This window comes from Trachurus trachurus (genome assembly GCF_905171665.1).
Source record: "Trachurus trachurus genome assembly, chromosome: 19".
Lineage (NCBI taxonomy): Eukaryota > Metazoa > Chordata > Actinopteri > Carangiformes > Carangidae > Trachurus > Trachurus trachurus.
Genome location: NC_139913.1, coordinates 21,612,881 through 21,634,673, shown reverse-complemented (window position 1 = coordinate 21,634,673; position 21,793 = coordinate 21,612,881). Strand labels below are relative to the sequence as shown.

The 21,793-nt window shown below is 43.0% G+C and overlaps 1 protein-coding gene across 1 annotated transcript; it reads left to right on the top strand.

Annotated features, from left to right (window-relative positions):
* Nucleotides 1–11,560: 11,560 nt before the first annotated feature.
* Nucleotides 11,561–17,247, top strand: metrn (meteorin, glial cell differentiation regulator). The gene is made up of 4 exons (XM_083993733.1): nt 11,561–11,863; nt 12,690–13,123; nt 14,614–14,673; nt 15,347–17,247. Exons 1-4 carry the CDS (start codon nt 11,757–11,759, stop codon nt 15,658–15,660), a joined length of 915 nt encoding a protein of 304 aa, XP_083849859.1. The 5' UTR covers nt 11,561–11,756; the 3' UTR covers nt 15,661–17,247.
* The last annotated feature ends 4,546 nt before the right edge of the window (nt 17,248–21,793 follow it).

Here is a 21,793-nt window from a genome sequence, read left to right as displayed (position 1 = left end):
CGCGTGCAACGGCATTTAAAAAAAGTTAGATCAAAAGGGGCTCAGGGACGAGCTGGAGGTCACCAAAGAATCTGAATTGAGTTGCTGAAAGATGGTGGGAGATAAAAGATGCTTGGGACTCAAATTTGGTGTGCAATTATGGTCCCACTGAGTCTCTATTCAGAGAGTTTAATTGTCATCTGGGGGCTTAAATGTAAAGACGCTTGGATTACTGCTAAGGCTGGAAGAGCGATCCTTAAAATCACATATTATACTTGCAGTCTATTACATTGGTGCTGCTTTAATCCTGTGAATTTTATCCTCATATCATCTCATCACACCTCTGCTGTTTACATTTCATACAAGGTTATGGCCAAGCTGGAACATTTCATCACTTAGCAACATTTGCAAGAGAAAACTATTGCAAGTTGAGGTTTTTCTACACCCATACACAATTGTTTATATATGTGCATCAGTGCATGTATTGATTTTCTACATGACATATAAACACATAAAAGCACACATGTAAAAAATAAAAAAGGAACCAATTAGAGCAAATTCATATGTCTATGGTCTATGCAATTATGTAGGACTACGGAGACCTGCTTTTTAGGAATGCTCCTGATCAGTTTTTAAAGAAATTGGATACAGTGGTATACAATATCCAATTTCTTTGCGTTTTATTACTGGTTGCAGCTATCGTGTACATCACTGTTCCTTATAGTCCGTCGCACATTGTCCATCTTTGTATGTCCGTAGACTCTCACTGGCTGACTTTTATTTGGACTTTTGCCTACATATTTGTGTTTACACATGTGTAGAAACCTCAGACGATATGGACTGCGTTCTTTGGACATTATGATGCAGTTCCCGAGAGTCAGAACTGAACTGGGCAAAAAAGCTTTTAAATTTTCTGCCCCTTTTACCTGGAACGATGTGCAGAAGGACTTGAAATTGACACATCTTGTTACTCTGGAGGAATTCAAGTAAATCATAAAATACAGGGAAATGAGCTCAATTGGATCTTGTGATTGTATTGTGTAATCATGTAATCCCAATCTTGTTTTCCTGTAATGTGTGATTGTATTTTATTTGTGTCTTGTGTGTTTGGTGGAACCATTCTGCTTTTGTGCTGCCGTCTTGGCCAGGTCACTCTTGGAAAAGAGGTTTTAAATCTCAATTAGGTTTTTTTACCTGGTTAAATAAAAGATATTGATTGATGTTTATGTATGTATACTTATATCATAGACATATGTTACATAATATATATATCCATTTCAAAGCCTGTTAGAGTATACAATATGTTGATGTCATATACAACCTGTTCCGAAATTTGTTAACACTTTATATGTAAAAACAGCCTAGTCGTTTTGCTATTTGTTTCTTTATATTCTTATATCCAGAGGTTGTATATATGGGATAATAATATAGGAGACATACTGTACATTGCACAGGACATATTACACTCCTTTCTGATTGTTCCTGGAAAAGTGAATCACTCTGACTTTAGATCATTAGTTTCAATGGTTTATGAAGGTAAAGCTCAGCTCCATCTTTGGTTACAAACTTCCCAGCATCCAGCTTTGAAACTGTAACATGTGATTAACTTCATCACCTGAAACTTAATACATCCAGGCAATGTTGAGAGTGATTCTGACCATGGGCCAGATTTCAGCTCTCCACTGTAACAGCTGAGATTCAGCACCTGTTAAAATCCTTATAATTTCTTAGATATGGATGTGAAATGTGAGATGTAAATGTGTAATCTCATCAGTCTCATTATTCTGCTGAGTGAGCGGGAAGGAGGGGGTTTCAAGGATGAACAGGGGCTTTTAGTGCATGAGGAGATAGCCGACAGGGTCAGAGTATTGGCATGTGTCTATTGTGTGAGCGGGCCATTGTAAAAAGGGGGGTTTAAAGTTTAAAGTCTGTATGAGTGTGAATGTGTATGTGTGTAGGCAGGCTAATTATATTCTACACAGCTAAGGATGACCTAGGCTGACCAAACTCAATTCACTGAGCAGGACGCAGTGCAGGGAAGGAGGAGGAGGAGGAGGAAGAGGAGGAGGAGGAGGAGTGCAGTCAGGCAGCAAAATAAAAAAAAACTGAGCATCCATTCTTTTTGTTTTTTTCTTTGTAGCAGTTTCCAACCGTGAGTTCATGGGGTGTATCTCCTAAAATGTGGTGTATGGTGATTTTTAAAGAAAGTGAGAGAGAGGAAGAGAGCTTTGAGTTAAATAGGATTTCAAATGAAGATATTGTAAAATAAATAAATAATCCAATATAATATTAAGTATTTTTGATGGAATGAAAATATCTGTGGCCATGTAATTCATTCATTTTTTGTCAGTAATTACAGTAAAGAGTGACATACCTGCCCAGTGAGCACGTATTCAACATCTGCATAAATGCATTTATTGGCTTTTACACTGAGGGTTAGATGAGAATGGTGCCATCGGTCACCTGGAGGCCGCAGCTGGTCTCCACATGAAGAAAGTTGGAGCTCAACGGTTTTTTTTAATACTCTTTTTTTGATGGATTAAATAAGTAAGATGCAACATGTTAACTGGTTTCTCCTATTTCCCTGTTTTTATTGCTTGCTGAAGAGTTATTTTACTCTGCAAAATATATTCATTTTTCAAATCCAAAATGTCAAATTATTCCCTCAATGGCTTATTGCTTGTCTGTTATTTCTAAGACAATCTGAATTACTTGGATGTTCGTATGTTTGCAGGAGTCCATCTTTGTTTTCTCTGTAACTCGTTTAGTCAACTGCAGATGTGGAGATTGGGTAAATACCAGCCAAGGCTTTAAAGCATGTCAGAAGTTTCTAAGTATAAATTCCATCACAGCAACTTTAAGAACCCGGGCCCATCTTGACCGCCAAATTTATGCTTCGGCCAAGACCGCCAAAATATAGTCCCTTTGTATTCTCCCCCATTGTATCCAAATAAGGGTATTCAAATGTGGATGTGGTCGAGAGCCACAACATCTGTCTTTCCTGTGGACATATGTAAAACACTATACCTATTGTCAATTTTGGAGGGATCCTGCTTCTTGTTAAGTTTCCCTCCAAATTGATTCAGCCAATTAGAGGCAGTGTGGGGGTCGGGGGAGCAGCAACCAAGACAGACAGCGGAGAACCTCTGTCTGACCCCCAGCTGGGCTCCAACAACACTGTCTATCAAACCCACCAGGCCCGAGGCGGCACTATAGCACCGCTGGCCAGCTGATTGTGGCTCTCTCATCTGGATTACAAATAGTGAGATGGGGAGATGCAGCTAATTGCAGCTAATGAGCGTCATAAACGTTGGAGTGAAAGGAGCTGGAGATGCTGCCTTCTGAAAGGAAACGACTAAAGTGGGTTTCCCTCCAAAAACCAAGACAGACCAAACCATTTACAGACCAACTCTTGCACATATATTACCACTCTAATGAGGGAATGCAGCGTTTATAAAGGAGCACAACACATGCCGGCTTCAATCTGGCTACAATCAAAATCTGTGGTGACTGCAGATGCTTTGTAGTCTAAATTTACCCTTAAACCTCACGTACCACAGGAAACTTCCTGTGCATTCTGTGGCCACTTCGATGGTGTTTTCATTTGGCTTATTCATCCTTGTCTGCAGCTCGCAATCAAGCACTGACAGTAAAAAAGTCAAATCTTCTGAGTTAGCAGTGGCAACGTTGTGTGAAGAACCACTTAAAAAGAGAGCAGCCTGTTTACCATTGAGCTAAACTATTCCCTTGTGTGTGTTTGAACATTGAGGAATGTGTGAATCAGTGCAGAGGACATCAAGGTTGGCTGCGCTGTTGACACTGTCCCTGTGTAAAGTCGGCCTCAGTTCAATGACACTATCATTATCTTCTCACACTGAGATAAGAGATTGGATCTAACTGCTCCATCCAGATAGGAACACAGTAATGATCGGGCTGCACTGTGAGAGGGAAACAATACAGAAGAGCTGTGTGGTTCATAAACAGTAGAAATGAAATTTGACATGAACTCAGAGAAAAAATAAATAAAGTTTAGTTGGCAGAAACATTGGAGTGTTTGAAACTTGCTATCAGCACTTCAGGATGCTTTACTAAACATGGTTATTGAACAGGGTTGAATCAGAGCAGTGTTTGGCCCCGGATACACAAATGTTTGTAGAAGAAGTGCTCAAATCTTCTAAGAAAAAAATAGATTAGAAAAATAGATATAATACATAGTCAAATATTTCCATGTAAGATTTTTAATTTCAACAAAAGTGTCTAAGTCGCCATTTATCACTAAGTAAAGTAACTCAATCACTCACTGATTAAACGTAATAACATTTACAAGCTTATGAAGTGACTATCTGGTTCAAGAACAATCCTGCAATTTGAGATACTTTAAAATCAAACCCAAAAGGTTTTGATAATCCTTCAATGTTTTGCGCTAAATGTCACAGTATCTACTCAACATAATGCCTAAATAATACGTTTGAAGGGGCAAACAAGTAAACTCAATAAGGCAAAAAAAAAGCAGAAAAAAGACAGACTTCGAAACTTCAGGCATAATAAAGAACTTTGGCACAATAGATGGAGAGGTCCATTTTAAACACCTGCAGCCTCTTCCCTCCGTTTTTGCTAATGAACAGTCCCTAGGGCACCCAGCTGTGACCTCTGACCCCAGGCACTATAATTAGGTTATATTTGGAGCTGTTGAAAAAAAAAAAAAAAAAAGTGGATTCCTCAAGTGTAGAGCCATAAAAATGATTTAAATGAACATCCTCAAAGCACTTATAAAAAAATAATTTGTCAGAAAGTGCTTTAAAGAACCACAAACACAAATGACAGTGATGGATTACAGAAACCAAGTATTATAAACCAAAAGAAGAGGGAGAGAAAGAGAGAGAGAGAGAGCTGTACAAGAAGCAGGAAAAAAATGTGTGGGTTGTTGTAAATGTGTGAGGTTACTGCAGAACATGTGTAAACTGAGACTTAACCCCAACTGCCACAAACAAATCTCTTGTGATTTGTATGGTTCTGACTTGCAGGGTCATTCTCTACAGTACATAACATCACATAGGACACATCTTCACGCAAAATTTATGTGAGATCCCGATGGAGAGGACTTAGGCACACAGGGGCCGTAGCAGAGTATTGTGACACTGCAGCTAAGTGATCTATTACATGTTTAGAAAAGCATTTGAGAGCATTCTCAGGGTGTCTCTGCGCGTTTCCAGCTGCGTTTGCTATCAGCCCTCTCTGACTGTGTTTATCTGGTGTAGGGCCCTCTTGTATTCAGTTTCCCACTGGGCTTTACACTAACACACACACACACACACACACACACACACACACACACACACACACACACACACACACACACACACAGTCACGCAAACACAAACTACACAAACCGAGATGAGAGGCACAAAGAGAAATTTACTGTCATACAAACAAACACATACACAACCAGGATCCTGAGAAAGTGCAATGAGAGAGCAGGTGTCAGTTTTCACATGCGGCTCTCATGGGGGCTCTACTAAGGGTAAATATCAGCGTGAGGTTTTTCCGAGCTCTGAGCGTTGGTTCTTCTCACAGCCTCTGGTCGGCCACTCGACCAGGAGCCCCTTCACCTGCATGAGGAGGTGGGAAAGTGTGCGTCTCACTGCTCTCACTGGCTCATCACAACGCAACACTACACAACACCGGAGTGTACCAGATCAGTCTTTTTTCCGATAAATACATCACACCAGGGCCTATGGTTCTTTCTGGACCTCACAACCACACTGTAATTTTAGATAATGGTTAAAAATTTAAAGAAATAAAAGCAGCTAAATCCTCTTTAGTCCTGTTTAACTAAATTAAACTTAAAAAATGTTATTTTCCTCAACCACTCTGCCCTACAAAGGCAAAGTGTAGTATCTGTAAAAATGCCAAACTGAGAAAAACAGCTTTTTGTGTTTTTCATTGTCAGGTTTAAGCATCAAATTATGAATAACTACCAAGTCTATAATTGGTGGACTGAATTAAAGGGATAGTTCACCCAAAATTCAAATTTCACTCATTATCTACTCACCCTCATGTCGACTAAGGGCTGGGAGAATTTTCAGAGTCCTCCGTGCCTTCTCGGAGTTGCGCGGGGGGGGGGGGGGGGGGGGGGGGGGGGGGTCCGCACAGCAGTATTTGTCCATATAATGGTTGTGAATGGTGCTCACTTTTCTTCGTCCAAAAAGACACACCAAAAAACATCCAAATACCTCCATACTGCTCGTATGTAATGTCCCTCTTGTACTGAAGCCCCGACATGAGAAATTGTTCCGCCGGTCAGTGCAAGAGCAGAGAACTGAGACACTGGGAGCTTCCGCTACAAACAAGCTTAAAATATAGACTTATTTAATTTCTTTCTGACCAATTTTGACAGTTTTATGGCAGATGCTGCACTTTTGCCTTGGTTTTGGTGCAGATACTGCACTTTGGCTTGGTTTTACTCCAATGGAGTTATAGAGTAAATTCTAGAATGTAGGGAGTACAGTTCTTTGCAGATACTGCACTTTGCCTTGGTTTCACAGTGCTTCTTTGGATGGACAACAAAATAAAAAGCCCAATAACTAATAAAATTTAGCAGCAGCCTACCAATATCAAATTCTACCAGATTGAAGATAATATGCCACACTTTTGATTGGTCAAAAAAAAAAAATGCAGATACTGCACTTTGCCTTTGTAGGGCAGAACTATACTCTGGCTATTAAGGCTATCAAGGTTTTTTCTCACCCTAAAACAATAACAAGTAGATTGTGATTGCGATCCAGACTGTAGACTGAGACGCTGTAACATTGTTTCCCATGACCATCCTCACACAAACCAGGCAAAAACCTAAGACACAGCACAATCCCGTGGCGGGAAGGGCATATTTTCTGCTACCCTGAACATGGGCTGATTGTCAGAGTATCCTGTCAAGGTCTTAGATCTCATTACCAGCAGATAGATGACACTGTGCAGGAAAACAAACAGCAGCGATGTCAGATCAGCCGGATTAGCGCCGAGGTGCCATGGGAAGCTGCTGAACAGTCTGGGAACAAGGGCATCTCAGCTTCTCAACTCCCATCAGGTCGTGCTCTGGTGTTTCAGCTGGAGCGTTTTAGGTTGGGTGAAGCTGCAACAGCAAACACACCATCTAAACCCAAAGTGTGATGTTCAGTGACTCTTTTGAATCTACTGCAGAATTTCACGTCTTTAGATGTCAGACATATTGGACTTAAATTGCACTGCAGAGTCAGGACGTGTGTTTTTAACTGGGCACATGCAGCAGAGTGGCCTTAGAGGCTAAAACACAAGGGAGGAAAATAAATCACTGAAATAGTTGAAGCATTTTGACTATGAGTGTACTTTTTGCATGTTTATAAGTGTATATGTTCCGTTTTTATTGTTGTGTATTTAAAGTGTCTTTGCAAATTAGTGAAATGTATCTCAACCTTTCACTTTCAACCTAACCTGGATGTTTGAGAGGACACTGGTTGTTGTTCAGCCTCAAATATCTACTGAGGTTTCATATACAACGTATACAACTGTAAATGTCTTACTCCAAATACTGGATGCCCACACGGAAAGAACCTATAGGTTTTAATATAGGTTTGACTATATGTGACATACATACAATTGGTCGTTTTCATATATACGCATATATGCTATATAGCCTACTGTATGGTGCGTATATATGCAGCATATATTCACAGATAAACTGCATATAGGTTTCATATATGCGCATATATCCTCATGAGGATTCAAACCTATATTAAAACCTATAGGTTCTTTCCGTGTGGGTGGATCAATGGATCTGACTGTGTACGTGCTCAAACTTAGATCAGCATATCATTTGTTTTTGATTTTTCTTACTTATGCAACACTCAAATACAACTTTGTAAACATTGTTAATCCGCATGAAAGGCACTACCTGTGTCTGAAACAGCAAGAGGAAACAGCAGGAGAAAGCTACACACAATGTCTAGGTCCCATAAACACCAGTAACACCACACTGCCACTACATCCTCTCTGTTTGCACGCTCCCCCACACACGTAGAAGGATACAGCGCACCAAATAAATAGACACAGCACTAACACATGCGTGCAAACTCTTGTATGCGTACAGCAGCGGCATTTGAGGACACTCTCATTGGCGGCCGTGTGAGAACGCCGCGCGGAGGCCACAGCACGACGGGAATCTGGTTCAGTAGTTGAGGACAAACAGACTCTGTGTCTCATCACAATCAATGATGGTGATGGAGAACAGAAGCAGCCAGGTCTGATGGCTCAGACACTCACACTGATCTTCAATAGCTGACACAGACTGAGAGCTGATATGGAATTTGTGACTCGAACTGAAGATCTATTGTAATTACAATAAAAGTTCACTGTACCTTTGATTAATAGATCCAGTGTTTTTATTACACATAAATCATGGAGATGGCAAAACCACTAATACAGCAACAGGTATGAATGGATGAGTCATAATCTAGAAGCCATAACAAGGCATCCATTAAAGGGATAGTTCACCCAAAATTCAAATTTCACTCATTATCTGCACCCTCATGTCGACTAAGGGCTGGGAGAATTTTCAGAGTCCTCCGTGCCTTCTCTGAGTTACGGGGGGGTCCGCGCAGCAGTATTTGTCCATATAATGGTTGTCAATGGATACCAACTTTCTTCGTCCAAAAAGACACACCAAAAAACATCCAAATACCTCCATACTGCTCGTCTGTAATGTCCCTCTTGTATTGAAGCCCCGACATGAGAAATTGTTCCGAATTTTTTTTTTATAAATCTATATTTTAAGCTTGTTTGTAGCGGAAGCTCCCAGTGTCTCAGTTCACTGCTCTTCCTGTGTCAGTGCAAATCTCGCGTGATTTGCACTGACCGGCGGAACAATTTCTCATGTCGGGGCTTCAATACAAGAGGGACATTACAGACGAGCAGTATGGAGGTATTTGGATGTTTTTTGGTGTGTCTTTTTGGACGAAGAAAGTTGGTATCCATTGACAACCATTATATGGACAAATACTGCTGCGCGGACCCCCCCGTAACTCAGAGAAGGCACAGATAACTCTGAAAATTCTCACAGCTCTTAGTCGACATGAGGGTGAGTAGATAATGAGTGAAATTTGAATTTTGGGTGAACTATCCCTTTAAGCAATTGTCACAAACTGGCTCAGTGGATGTGACAAGGAGGAAGACCACACAAGGTTTAACTAAAAACAAATGCATATGTGTTAATTCATGTTTAATAAATGTGTTTTTTACATGAATGTACCTCTCCATCCCTTACTCTATGACTTTTTAATGATAGAGACTAAATGAAAGTGAGTAAAACTAAACAAATAAGTTTAGTCTTGCTATGTTTGATCTATACAACCACATAGAAACACTGAATGGGATCCAGGCTGGATAAGACTGTAGTTTGGGTCACACCATGGTCACGCAGAGTGTGTGCTATTGTTTCAATGGACACGTGTATGAATACATACTCACTGATGGCTTTGACAAAGTGTGTAAATTTGACTGTCCGTGTCCAACTTCGCTGCACACACGTGGAAGCTGTGACATATTTCTGAAGTCCATAGCTAAGTTTAGGCTCTAATGTATTCATTTTTCTTTGACTGGGTCACACCCTGGACACCCGACCCCTCCTCCACCCGTCACTCTGCGCTTTAAACTCGGCTGCTTTGAAATGGCCTGAGGAAAACAAAGCTCTGTCCTGCTGCGGACAATAAAGCAGCTGGATTTCTGCACATGTGCCTTTGTGTCGGTCTGAGGCCTTGTCATAACTCCATCACAGGAGCCTAGACTTCCATCACACACACACACACACACACACTTACACCGAAAGTCAGTGGCTCGGGGAGATGCATGGCAGTGTTGGCACAAAAGAATATTTGATTTGGTTATAAATACCACAACATGAAAGAGAAGCTCAGCGGGGTAAAGGGCAGAGGCCACGACAACTAGAGGAGGCAAAATCTTCATCATCATCATCACCACCATCATCATAAGTGTTGGGTCTGACAACCAGGTTAGGGTTCTTGAACCATGACTAGTGCTTTATGTCTCTTCTTCATTTGATTTAGCATTTATTTACTTCACGCCTCTGGGACATTATGCTAATAAGAAGCTTTGGAGATGACTGGTGTTGTTATGAATGAAATGTTGCAGAGTGAAGTCAGTGCAAAGTAGCCTACTGATCAGATCCATAAGAAGCCTTAGTTTAAGGAAGTTTACTGCATTTGAGATGTTAAAAAAGTCAATCATAGTTGTTTATTAATGTGTATGTTCATAAAGAAGAAAATCATTCTTTATAAAATATACATGACCTTCTTTATGAGAGAAAAGGGGGAAAAAATCTCAATAAAATACAAAGCAACAAACATAATATAATTGTGATGTTTAATATCCTGTCCCACTAAAATGTCTTTTGCTCATCGTTACCTCATTTAAATATTTGGCCTTGCAGAAATTAGGCGTATGCAGAGTTAGCAATTTTATGAAGTAGCATTTCACAATCATTTGCTGAAGTGGGACCATGTTTCTGTGCTTACCTTACAGTAAATTTGAGTTTGAGACGCACATGTATGAGAAAGCTACTTTGTGACATCACAACTAAAACTACAAAACGTCAATTACCTCATGTCATGTATATCAATGTTTTGTGAAAACCTGAAGCCTCCAATTCATATACCCTGAGAATAGACGTCCAAGCTGGATGGCAACGAGAAGGCTTAACTTTTAAAACTGATTACTTCTTAGTTTAAAGTGAAATTCTGGTGCACTGAACTATAGTTTAAAGTAAAATAAAGATTAAATTGAAACCTCTCTTTAAACTCTGATTAGTTTTAAATTCAAACCAAGGTTAAAGTAAATTCTGTTGCACCAAAACTTTAAACTCCAGTATAAACTGTGATCTATACTTTAAACCATCAGTAGATTTAGTTGCACACTTGTCCCTGTTGAATAAACAGGGACACATTTATTCAACAGAATAAACTCAGTACAAATGAATAAACTTGGCTTTACTAAACATAGTTTATTGAAACTGTGCAGCAGAACTTAGCTGAACCTTTTTTAAACCGAGTTTTACTAAACTCAGATCCATCTTAGATTAATTTAAACCTTGTTGGTGCAATCCAGCCTTTCTATTTAGCAGCTCAAGTTTGAAATATTTGCATATTCATAGATTCTTGGTTTTTGGATGAGGGTGCATGTCTCGTTGTAATAAAAGGTTAATTAAACTTTTTTTTTTGGTGGAAAAAACATAAATCAGATCATATTATATTATGTGTCTCCATATCTATCTGGGGGGAGGGTCCTTTAACTCACATTTTAAATTACGTTAATTAATTAGTCATTTCTAAGCAGACAGGTCCAACACAATGGTGAATTGTGTCTTGGTTTATCTTTGCATACTGTTACTCATTCTGCAGGTCAGACGTCCCTCCTCCCCCCGCTCTGTGTGAGTGGTTTAAAGTTTCTCTAGTCGCGCTCTGATTGGTCCGTGAAGTTTTTCTGAGGGGGAATAACTTCACAGCGCTGCGCTCCCTGACGCACAGCGGCCCGGAGAGTCGAGGGGAGCTGTGAGAGTTTAGTGCTGTTCTCTTATCTCACACATCAGGGTAAGAGGATGCAAAGCTATGGAGATGATCAGAGATAGAATAAAAGTTGTTTTATAGAGATTTAGGACATCGCAGATTTGGAATAATCTTTTTCTGACCTTTTTCATTTTTTATTTGTTTTTTAATTTTGCATCACTGTCGAACATGTCTGCTTTGGGGGTTTGGATTAACGCCATTTGGATTTTACTTTTTGCCATTTTTGATGTGGCTCATTCAAACTACTCTGAGGACCAATGCAGCTGGAGAGGCAGGCAAGTATTTCCAACTTTCTGCGTTTGGCTTCATGAAAATATTTTAAAACCTCACTGTGAGATGCTACAGGTGCCACTTTATCCTTGTTTGTTTGTTTGGCCTTAAAATTAATGGTTAATGAGGATGCTGCCGTGAACGCAACATGTTGTGACTTGCCATTAGGGCGCAATTAAAATGTTTCTAGCTGTGCAGAGATAGCGCCTCCGGGCTGTCTGCAGGAGGCACCGAGGGTCCAGACACACAGGAGACTGCAGGGTTTAATCCCCACGCCTGCAGGAAACACACATTGTGTATGCATGTTGAGGGAGTGCAGCTTCATCACAGCTTTGTTTCAATCATGCAGAGAACTTGATGCATTTTCATAAATTTGGCTCTAAAGATTAATTTGTGTGGAGTGGGGGCCCCTGTTTACACTGAGCTGCCAGTAGGCGGCGCCTTCTCAGGAGAAGATGAGTAGGCTACTACTGGAGTTTGAGTTTTAGATAGATTGATAGATCTATAAGTTAGAATAGTTAATAATAATAGAGTCATTTCCTTTGTCTGAAGTGTTGCACAGTCTGGTCAGTGTCTCCTGATCTTCTCAGTCCTGTAGCTCATTGAGATGAGATGTTCTCTGCAGCTGCAGGACTGAGAGGTTCAGCAGAGGTTTCCCTCTTCATAAGTCAGTTTGTGTTTCTACTGAATTCATATGATGATCTTGGCTGAAGTTGTGCATGACTCACATTTTTGAACCTGCTCGGTCCACTTCGATGAGGATGTGAGGGACTCTGGATACTGGATAACATGTACTGACTGGTGTTTCCCTCTCTGCTTTCCCTCCCACAGTGGTTTGTCCCAGCAGCAGGGCAGCGTGGAGCAGATCTCCCTCCACTGCTCCGAGGGCACCCTGAACTGGCTGTACCCCAAAGGAGCCCTGCGCCTCACCCTCTCCCCCCGCCTGCCCTCTGTGGCGGTGGGCCCCGGCGGCAGCAGCTCGGGCCTCATCACGGCCTGCGTCAAGCCCTCGGAGCATTTCCACGGAGCCCAGCTCTACCTGGAGAGAGACGGGGTCCTGGAGCTCCTGGTCGGGGACCGCCTGGAGTCCTCCCCGCCGCCGAGGGTGCGCTGCTTCAGCCGGCTGCCGGGGGAGAGAGTGGCCCTGTTCCTGCAAGCTACACCTCACCAGGACATCAGCAGGAGGATCGCCTCCTTTCGCTACGAGCTGAGAGGAGACTGGACCGCCCGCATGTCACTGGACTCCAACTCCATCAGCAGTAAAGGTGAGTCAGCCTGGCTGTGGTCACATGCAAAACTAAACACAGATGGGGAATACAGAACAATAATCATTGTGAAATTGCTGAGTAAACATCTGAAAGCTCACTTTGTTTCTCTATGGATCAAAAACTGTAATTTCTCATAAAACCGACCAAACTTGTGGTCACAGCTCTTTTTTTTCCTCCTTCCTGGGGAGTTGGGGAGTTGCAGAGTCGTACCCCACGGTGATGATATTATACACCATAAAATCCTCCCTGTAGATGATTCATAATTCATAACAGGCCTCTGCGGGCTGGTTGGACTTTCCACGGCCCATGTAGAGAGCAGGGAGGAGGAAGTGGCCAAACTTTCCCCAGAGGCGTGCTGGTTTGGAGTAGGAGACGGGGAGCTGTGGAGTGTGGAGGAGGAGGAGGAGGAGGAGGAGGGGTGTGTGTGGAGGGAGGGGGGGGACAAAAGCACAGTATGTGGGGCTTTCTCCAGAGTCCAGAGCCCTTTGAATGGGTGCCGCATGAGTATTCTGGGATTACTGCCGTCGCCTAGGCGACAGGGAGGCCTCTGCCCAGCTGAGATGCTCCCCTCTTTTGTTGAGCTGCCTCTCTGTGGGGAGACTTGTCTGTAGGAGTATACTCCCCCCTCTACATCTCTCTCTCTCTGTCCCACACACACACACACACACACACACACACACACACACACACACACACTGATTAGGTTTGGATGGGGGTTTGCTGTGGACTAGAGAGGAAGGAATCTCATTTATCAAGAGGTTTTCACTAAGGAGGAGAATGTGTGGGGTGGGCAAGGGGCCTCCAAAGAACCACAAGGAGAACTTTAAAAAATGCCAGGACTTTTTGTCTAGCCACAATTCAGTCAAAGCAGACAGCTAGAGCTTCGCTGGTTTGCTTTTTAACCCCCTTTTTTGTTTTGTTTTTCCTGCCATCCTTAAACTCAGCTATGAGTTTCAGGAAGGTGCACTTTATTTTTTTTCCCCCTTTTTTTTTTTTAAGAAAATGTGTCAGGCGTGAGGTGAAAGGGAGCACAGACTTTACTGGGAAGTGGGATTGTGCTCCTTTAAAAATCTTTGAAGTTCTCCCTCTCCCTGGCCCCTGCCCAGGCTTTGATGAGGTGTGACTGTAGACACCCTTAAAGGCTCTAGGGAGGAGGAAGAGGGGGGGGGGGTGCAGTTTCATTTGGCCTTTAAATCGTCTGCGGTGGACGAGCCTTGCACCTTAAAGCTCCACTGGTCCTCCTCTACCAACTGTAAAAGTAGCAGCTGGCTGTTACAACTCGGTGGTTGGTCTCCTCTCCTTTGTTGCTCGCCTTTGCACAGAGCTTTAGGTTGGGATTCACATCTCGCATTCCTGAGCATGTGATCTGGAAATGCGCTCTTTGATTTCAGGAGGCTCAGTATAAGTATTAGCATATAGGTGTTACAGAGGAGTTTAGACTTTTCTTGAGGTCACCAACTGATTCTCCCTCTCTTTTCTTTCTCCAGATGCCTGCAGACCCTGCAACGACACAGAGATCCTGATGGCTGTCTGCACCAGTGACTTTGGTGAGTTACCTTTTCCAACCCTTCCCCTCCTTGCCTGTATAAAGTGTAAAGGACAGGAATCCAAGAATGAAACCGCCGAGAACTCCCCCTCCTTCAAATTCAGACAGGATTAACATATTAAACCAGACCACCAAATGGCAACAAGTCCAGGAGGCAAAAGCTACAGAAAGTAATGATTCCTAGTCGGGGATCGACAAATCGGTTGTGTCGAATTGGTCTAAAGGCAGAGCACCCCTATGCCTGCAAATCCTCTCCTCTCAAAAGTGCAAAGGTTAAAGGTGAAACAGCAGCTCTCTCCATCCCCCATCACACACACACACACAAACAGGAGAGCCCCTACTGGAGGCGCTGTAGTGGACTAATCCCAACATCACCCCCTTTGGGAGGGAGTGGTGGACTAATCTGTAGGCTTCTGATTGAGCTGTAAAGGCACTGAGGAAAAGTTCAGCCAGTGAAAAAAGTCAGAGGGATTAGTGACCAAGCCAGGGCCTTCTAACGGCTCCACCATCAGTTAGTAACCCACAGTGAACAAAGCTGAAACAGGACAATGCAACAGTTTCGAGATAAAAAACACAGCAAAGCATTTTATATATTCACGTATGTATGTAAAAAGTGTGTTTTGTAAAATAAAATAAAAACATAGAATGAACCTGAACGTTCTGTCGATCCACAGTGGTACGTGGGAACATCCGGTCTGTGGAGCAAGACGAGAACTTGCGGGCAGCGGTGATCAAGGTCAGCGCCACCCGGGTGTTTCGTCAGAAGTACGCCCTCTTCACCGGCAACAGTCGCCTGACCAGCAAGGGCGAGATCAGGACTCTGCTGCAGTGCGGCGTCAGACCGGGGCCGGGCAGCTTCCTCTTCACAGGCCGGGTCCACTTCGGGGAGGCCTGGCTGGGCTGCGCTCCGCACTACAAGGACTTCCAGCGGGTGTACACTACAGCCAAAGCAGCCCAGCAGATACCCTGCGAGCTGCCCGTAGACTGAGCCGAAACGCTGCAGCATCTTGTCTTATCGCACAGAATGAATGAAGGCTGCACCCGAAGGCCAGGCCAAACTCAGCCCTGCTCCATGTTTCAGAAGAAGCCACGACGTGCAACTGGCCCTGTCGAAGTTGCCACGGTGCCACCGACGGATTTTCCCAAAGGTCTGAGGAGTGAAATGGACTTTCCCAACACCATTTCAGTGCAATATGCACTCGCCTGGTCCCAAAGACCCGGTGGAGTTGTGACATGAGAGACACGGCAGAAATGAAGATTAGGAGCATTTTGGCATTGGACAGTTGTAGAAACAGTGATGCCATCGTGCTGGTTCAGAGAAAATTGTTTGAAAAGCTTTCCATTGGGGATAAATTAAGTTAAGCCATTAATTCAGGCCTTTTCAGAGTCACTGCTTAGAAACTCAGGAACATTTGAGAAAAGTTCTTCAGAAAGCTTCCTGCCTTTTAGCTGATGTCCTGGTGTGGACACACTGAGGCCACCTTTATTACCACAGTGTTTTTGTTCAGAAAATGTCCAACCATGGGAAGGTGGGTTTTTATTATTTTTTTTAATCTTTTGGCTACCCCTGTACTGGGGTCGTCCTCAGTGTTACTATTACTAAGGAGATTATTAAAAAAAAGAAAAGGAAATATAAAAAAATATATTTGCACTGCTTAAGGAAAGGGAATGATCTGGAAAGTGTGATGCTGCAAGCACTGAAAACCAAATAAAAAAAAGCAACTATATGTAGCATAGTGGAGCGAGTCAGAATTTAATATATGTACAGACAATGTGAGCACATACAGTAGTAACACAAAGCTAAGGCTACCTGAGCAGTTGTCACAGCTCTATATAGTGCTGAGAGCACTTTCACATTCTAGCCAACTCTGAGATTTTGTTTCTAAAAAAAGATGCAGACTCATCTTTTTTTTGTAAGATATAATGTTTTATTTCAGTAGCAAGCAATGTTTCTACAAAATTTGACTTTTTAAAGAATTATTTAAAACCATGTTGCAGGAGTCTTGCCAAAGCAGTTACAAGTTCAGTTGTTTCAAGTCATTTACTGCTTTCTCATTATGTTGATGTGTATTTCTAAAATTTCAAACTCAAGATGTTTTTTTTTTTTCAATTTTTAATTCTTTGGTTTTTCAAGTTTTTCATTACACAGTCGACAACAGCCATTCGCAAGAGAAGTGAAGTGTAGTGTTATCATGCTAGAAAAATCCAGCTCTTGCTGAGAAAAGGAAATGACTAGACTGGACAAGACTCGCTCAAAAGAAACAAAATATGCATTTAATGTATAGGATTCTGTTCTGATTCTGTAAGTGGTATCATATGTATTGTGCACTATATATCAGCAAGGGGAAGGGGGTTCATACCAAAATTACCATGATATGCTGAAGCAGTATGTCTTAAATGCGTACACTGCCATTTTGCTGTTTATTTTCCATGTGAATTTATGTGAATATCAATGTGAATGTAAATATGTTAATAAGAAATTCTAGAAACGACATGAGGAAAAACAATGGTGTCTCAGTATTGTGCATTATTTTTATGTTTGTCTGTGTTATTAAAATATACTGTGAGAAAAACACTCAGCAATGTTTCTTGGGTTTTATTTGTTTTCTTCTCACTTACTTTCACTTTGAACTGATACTTTAAGGCTTTTTAATTCTACAGGATCATTTCATGCTCCATAAGCCGCTCACTCGGTCGGCACATACTGAGTTCCCGTTAGAGTATGTGGCTCCGAATGTTTTTACCATGGTAAACTTTTCTCAGACATAAGTCACTTCAAGTGCCCATGAATCAGATCCCTGAAAGCACAGAACAAATGGCACGCCGGAGAGAGTGAGAGGGCCTAAAAGGCAGAGAGATTTAGGGAGTGTTTTTAGGACCCTGAGGGCGTTTGGACGGGGGAAGGAGGTAGAAAACAGTGGTTGGAATTCTGTTGTCCTCTGCCTCCCATTTTCAGGATTCAGGAAGCAATAAATTGCCATTAAGGGAGCGGCACGGCGGACCGGGCTGCGCCGAGGTGCCACACAGTCGCTCGCCTTATCCTGACCACGTGTACACAAGGACACAATCAAACCAAATCTGTTTTCCACTCTGTTCAGCCTGGAGTTTTGAAGTTTGTTTCATACCTCACCTTGGGATTTTACTGTAATTTACAGCATGACATACATAGTGTATCTGTTACCTGTCATGGCCGACTATGGTAGATTTTCTGCTCCTGACAGGTGAGGTGCAGCCATACCACTCAAACCTCTATGATAAACTCACCACCTGTTTCTCCTTCTTGCAGAATTCTATATAAACATGTACCGCGCACACCTCGGCAAAAAAATCTCAAGATTTACTGCTCGCAGTAAAAGAGCAGCTGGGGAATTAACATGGTGTTTAGGTTAAATGGAAAAGAATCACAAAAGCGCGACATGCCTCCTGCATGTCTGGTCAGCTATCTCCCATAGAAACCCTTGGACGCTGGTTATGCCACTGCATCGGTAGTTCGTGTGAGTGAACCTCCAACCTCCCCAGCTATTTACTGCCTCAGTGCTCCTTTAAAACATCCCGTAGCTGGGGGCCCCGAGCTGCTCAACCCTGCACACGGACACTCCTCTGCCCCCTTGCCCCCCCCCCCCTCCCTTCCAGTCCATCTGAGGTTACTGCTGCAGGGCTGATAAGCCAAAACAAAGAGCACTCAAATTATACTCCCTCAGCCAATACATCATGTGACATTTTGACAAAGCTCAACTTTCCGCATTGTTGTCATTTCTTTGTGACCCCAGCATGAACCCCTAAAAAGTGCAGAGCGGATGTCAGCAGTGACAGTCTGGGTTTGCACTGAGCTAAATTAAAGCCACAGCTACAACTACACTCAGTATACAATCCAAATAAAACAGAGAAACTATTTCCAAATCAACTTTGTCAACAGAAGATCCTGAAGACACAACTTCTGAGCAGAGATGGACAGAGTACTCGACCCCAGTACTTGAGTAAGAGTACAAATACTACTGGTCAAAATTTTCTCCGTTACAAGTAAAAGTAGCTCAGTCGACATGTTACTCCAGTAAGAGTAAAAAAGTACTTGCTTTTAAAGGTACTTAAGTATCCAAAAGTACATGCTTTTAAATTTACTTTAAGTAAAAGTAAGAGTAAGAGTAAGAGTATTTCTTATTTTATTACAATATTTTTTTCTAAATGAATTTAATGACCTTTTAACTCTTGTTTCTGAGAGTTAACTCTTTGAAACCACCTGCACTGATGTGCTGCTTTTAGGGGTCAGGGTTTCCTTCTTTGACAAACACAGCTTGTGTCCAATAGGATTTTAGAAAAAAAAAAAAAAGAGCAGACCTGAAAGTAACGAGTACTTTTCAGCCTTCCTAGAAATTAACTTGAGTAAAAGTAAAAATATTTGTCTTGGAAATGTATTCAAGTAAGAGTAATAAGTACCAAAGAAATCTAATACTCAAGTAAAGTACAAATCCTCTGGATATGTACTTAAGTACAGTACTCAAGTAAATTTACTCCGTTACTGTCCACCACTGCTTCTGAGTATATGCTGCACACTGCTAATGAGGCGTGCAGCCATTCACTGCCGAGGGGGTTTTCATTGGTTTCGCAGGGCGCTAAAGACACACACCATAAATCCTCCTCCTCCATCCACGCCACTGCTCTCTTTATTACGTCCTGTTGTGAGGCTGAGGTGAGGTACTGGCGAGGCAGAGCGGGGAAACGCTGAGGAACGTGGAAGCCAAAGCGATGGGAGAGCTGTTGGGTGTGGACTTCCGTCGGTCCCTGGGGGAGTTTGAGGGAAGTGGTCGGAGACAAAGCTCCAGAGATGAGAGGGGCAGACGGGGGGCAAAGTGCTCCTGGACACTCCCTGGCTCTCCAGCACAACAACATCCCCACCTTTAGCACACAGGTCCTGTGTTTCCAGCAGCAACCCACCCTGTCATCCAACAATATGACTCATTAATCAGCTCTGCAGAACTAGACTCAACATCCAAACTGATATCATCACAGGTCAGAGTCCAGAAGCCTATTAATAGCTGAAAAGAGCTTCTTGTGCTCTTTGTTTACAGTAACATGAAATCATTGTCAAAGAGAAAACTTATCTTCTAGTGAAATAAACTCTTCATTAATTTCCACTTCCCTTCTGCAGTCTGATCCCTCACACTGATCCTTTTCAGGGCTTCATCTTCCAGTCTGTCCCACAGCTGCTGGGTGGGTGACGCGCTGTTGTGGAACCAAAACATTGGTTGCGATGCTCTGAGATGCGTTTTACACAAATCTCAAATCTCTCACCTTCTGCCAAAACATACTTGAGGTTTGTACATCGCTGACTGTCCGCAGCTTCTCTGCTGCTCTCAGTTTCCACTGATTTCCCTCTTGTTCCAGAGCAGCAGGTGGGCCAAGAGGTTCGGTGTTTGGTATTTACATACCAAGTGTCCTTAAAACACTTCAGGACGAGACATAACAATCTGAGGTTCCCATGACATGTATGAATCTTAAACTTCCACGGGCTCTGCTGATTTGGCGTGCTTGGTTTCTGTGAGTTGTGATTGTGTAAATGGACGGAGGACAACGACAGGGTGCTTCTGTCCAGCTCTATATGGACCAGATTATAGCGAGAAGTGATAAAGAAACAGCTGTGGATTTCATCAGGGTTTATTTTCCACATAAACATATACTGGTGATCCCAGTCACCCCGACCGAACTTCGTGGCCGTTGCCGTCCTGCCCGCCGCAGCTCCATCAGCCCAGCACCAGCTGAGAGCGCAGCATGACGTTCTCTCTCCACCACACTCTGGCATCCCAGAACCCCCAGCTGACGATTTCTGGTTCCCATAACACTCTCGCACAGCTGGGAGTGATGATTCACTAATGGAAACTGTGAATGTTCAGGTCTGAGAACACGATAACGTGCTATGTGCTAATTCTCATGCTAGGGAAATGCCAACGTTATGAAAACACCACTCTAACTTCTTCATGCCCCGCTCGTCCTTTAGCCTCCTCCTCCTCCTCCTCCTCGGTGCTGTGAGTTTTGAGAGCAGGCAAAAGTTTGCACTGGTGTTTCTGCAGAGGGCAATTTGCGACAACCCATGCGTAAAGAGTCACCGCTATTCACGGAGCGGGGCGACAGAGGGAGAGAGGAACGTGGTCAGCTTTAAAGTGGAGTGGGCAGTTTGGGTGGGTTGAGAGGTCAGGGCAGAATAGAGAACAAGTGCAGAGCGGTGCAAGAGCATGTTTATCTGCCCATGTTATCCCTCTGAAGTAGTGAAGGGAGGAGAGCAAGGAGCCTCCTTTGTTCCTCAAGAGCCTGCAGATGGCTGTAATCCCTTCCAAAATGCGCACTGAAAATCAATCAAGACAGGGTGGACATGGTGTATGAGTGTGGAGGCGGGCGACACTTTTCTCAGGGAGGGGGTCCCGCAAAGAAACACAAGTTGGGTCAAACAAGCGTCTTTGGTTGTTTCCCGCCAAAAAAAAGTATTGTAAGGAAAGACAGAAGGAGTGAATTGCGACCCCCTCCAACGAAGGCCCCGCTCGCTACCCCTTTTTCACTTGAGCTCGACACAGCTGCCATCTCCTCACCGCATCCTGGGGCTGACATCGGCCGCAGGGGGTACAACCACAAAAACCTCCTAACACTGACATCATACTCTAATAAGGCTACTTAAAGACAGTCACTGTGGCAGAATGAGGAGAAACTGACTCACAGGAGATTCAGTGGAAAGTGCCAACGTCATGGTGGTTAAAGGAAAAGTCAGGGGATTGCCAGAGAGGGAAGGATCCATCCTCAGAAGAACATCAGTCTATGAAGGAAATATAATCATTTAAAGCAGAAGTAAGAGGAATGTTTGTGTTAATATAAGTCTTAAATAGTTCTATCTTCCGACAGCAATCACTTAATAGAGTGTTTGGTCTGAAACACGGGTCTGTCAGTCACTCTGCTCTGCTGTAAGCCGAGGAGAAAACTTTCCTTGTATCCTACAACCTTTGTCCAATGAGGAGAGAGAACGGCATAAAGGGGCGGTCCTCTCTGTGTGTGCAGCCAAGGGATGCGCATGAATGTGGTGACGTAGGGACGAGGGCGGGGACTGCTAACTCCATCGGCTGACAAGAAGTTAGCCAAAA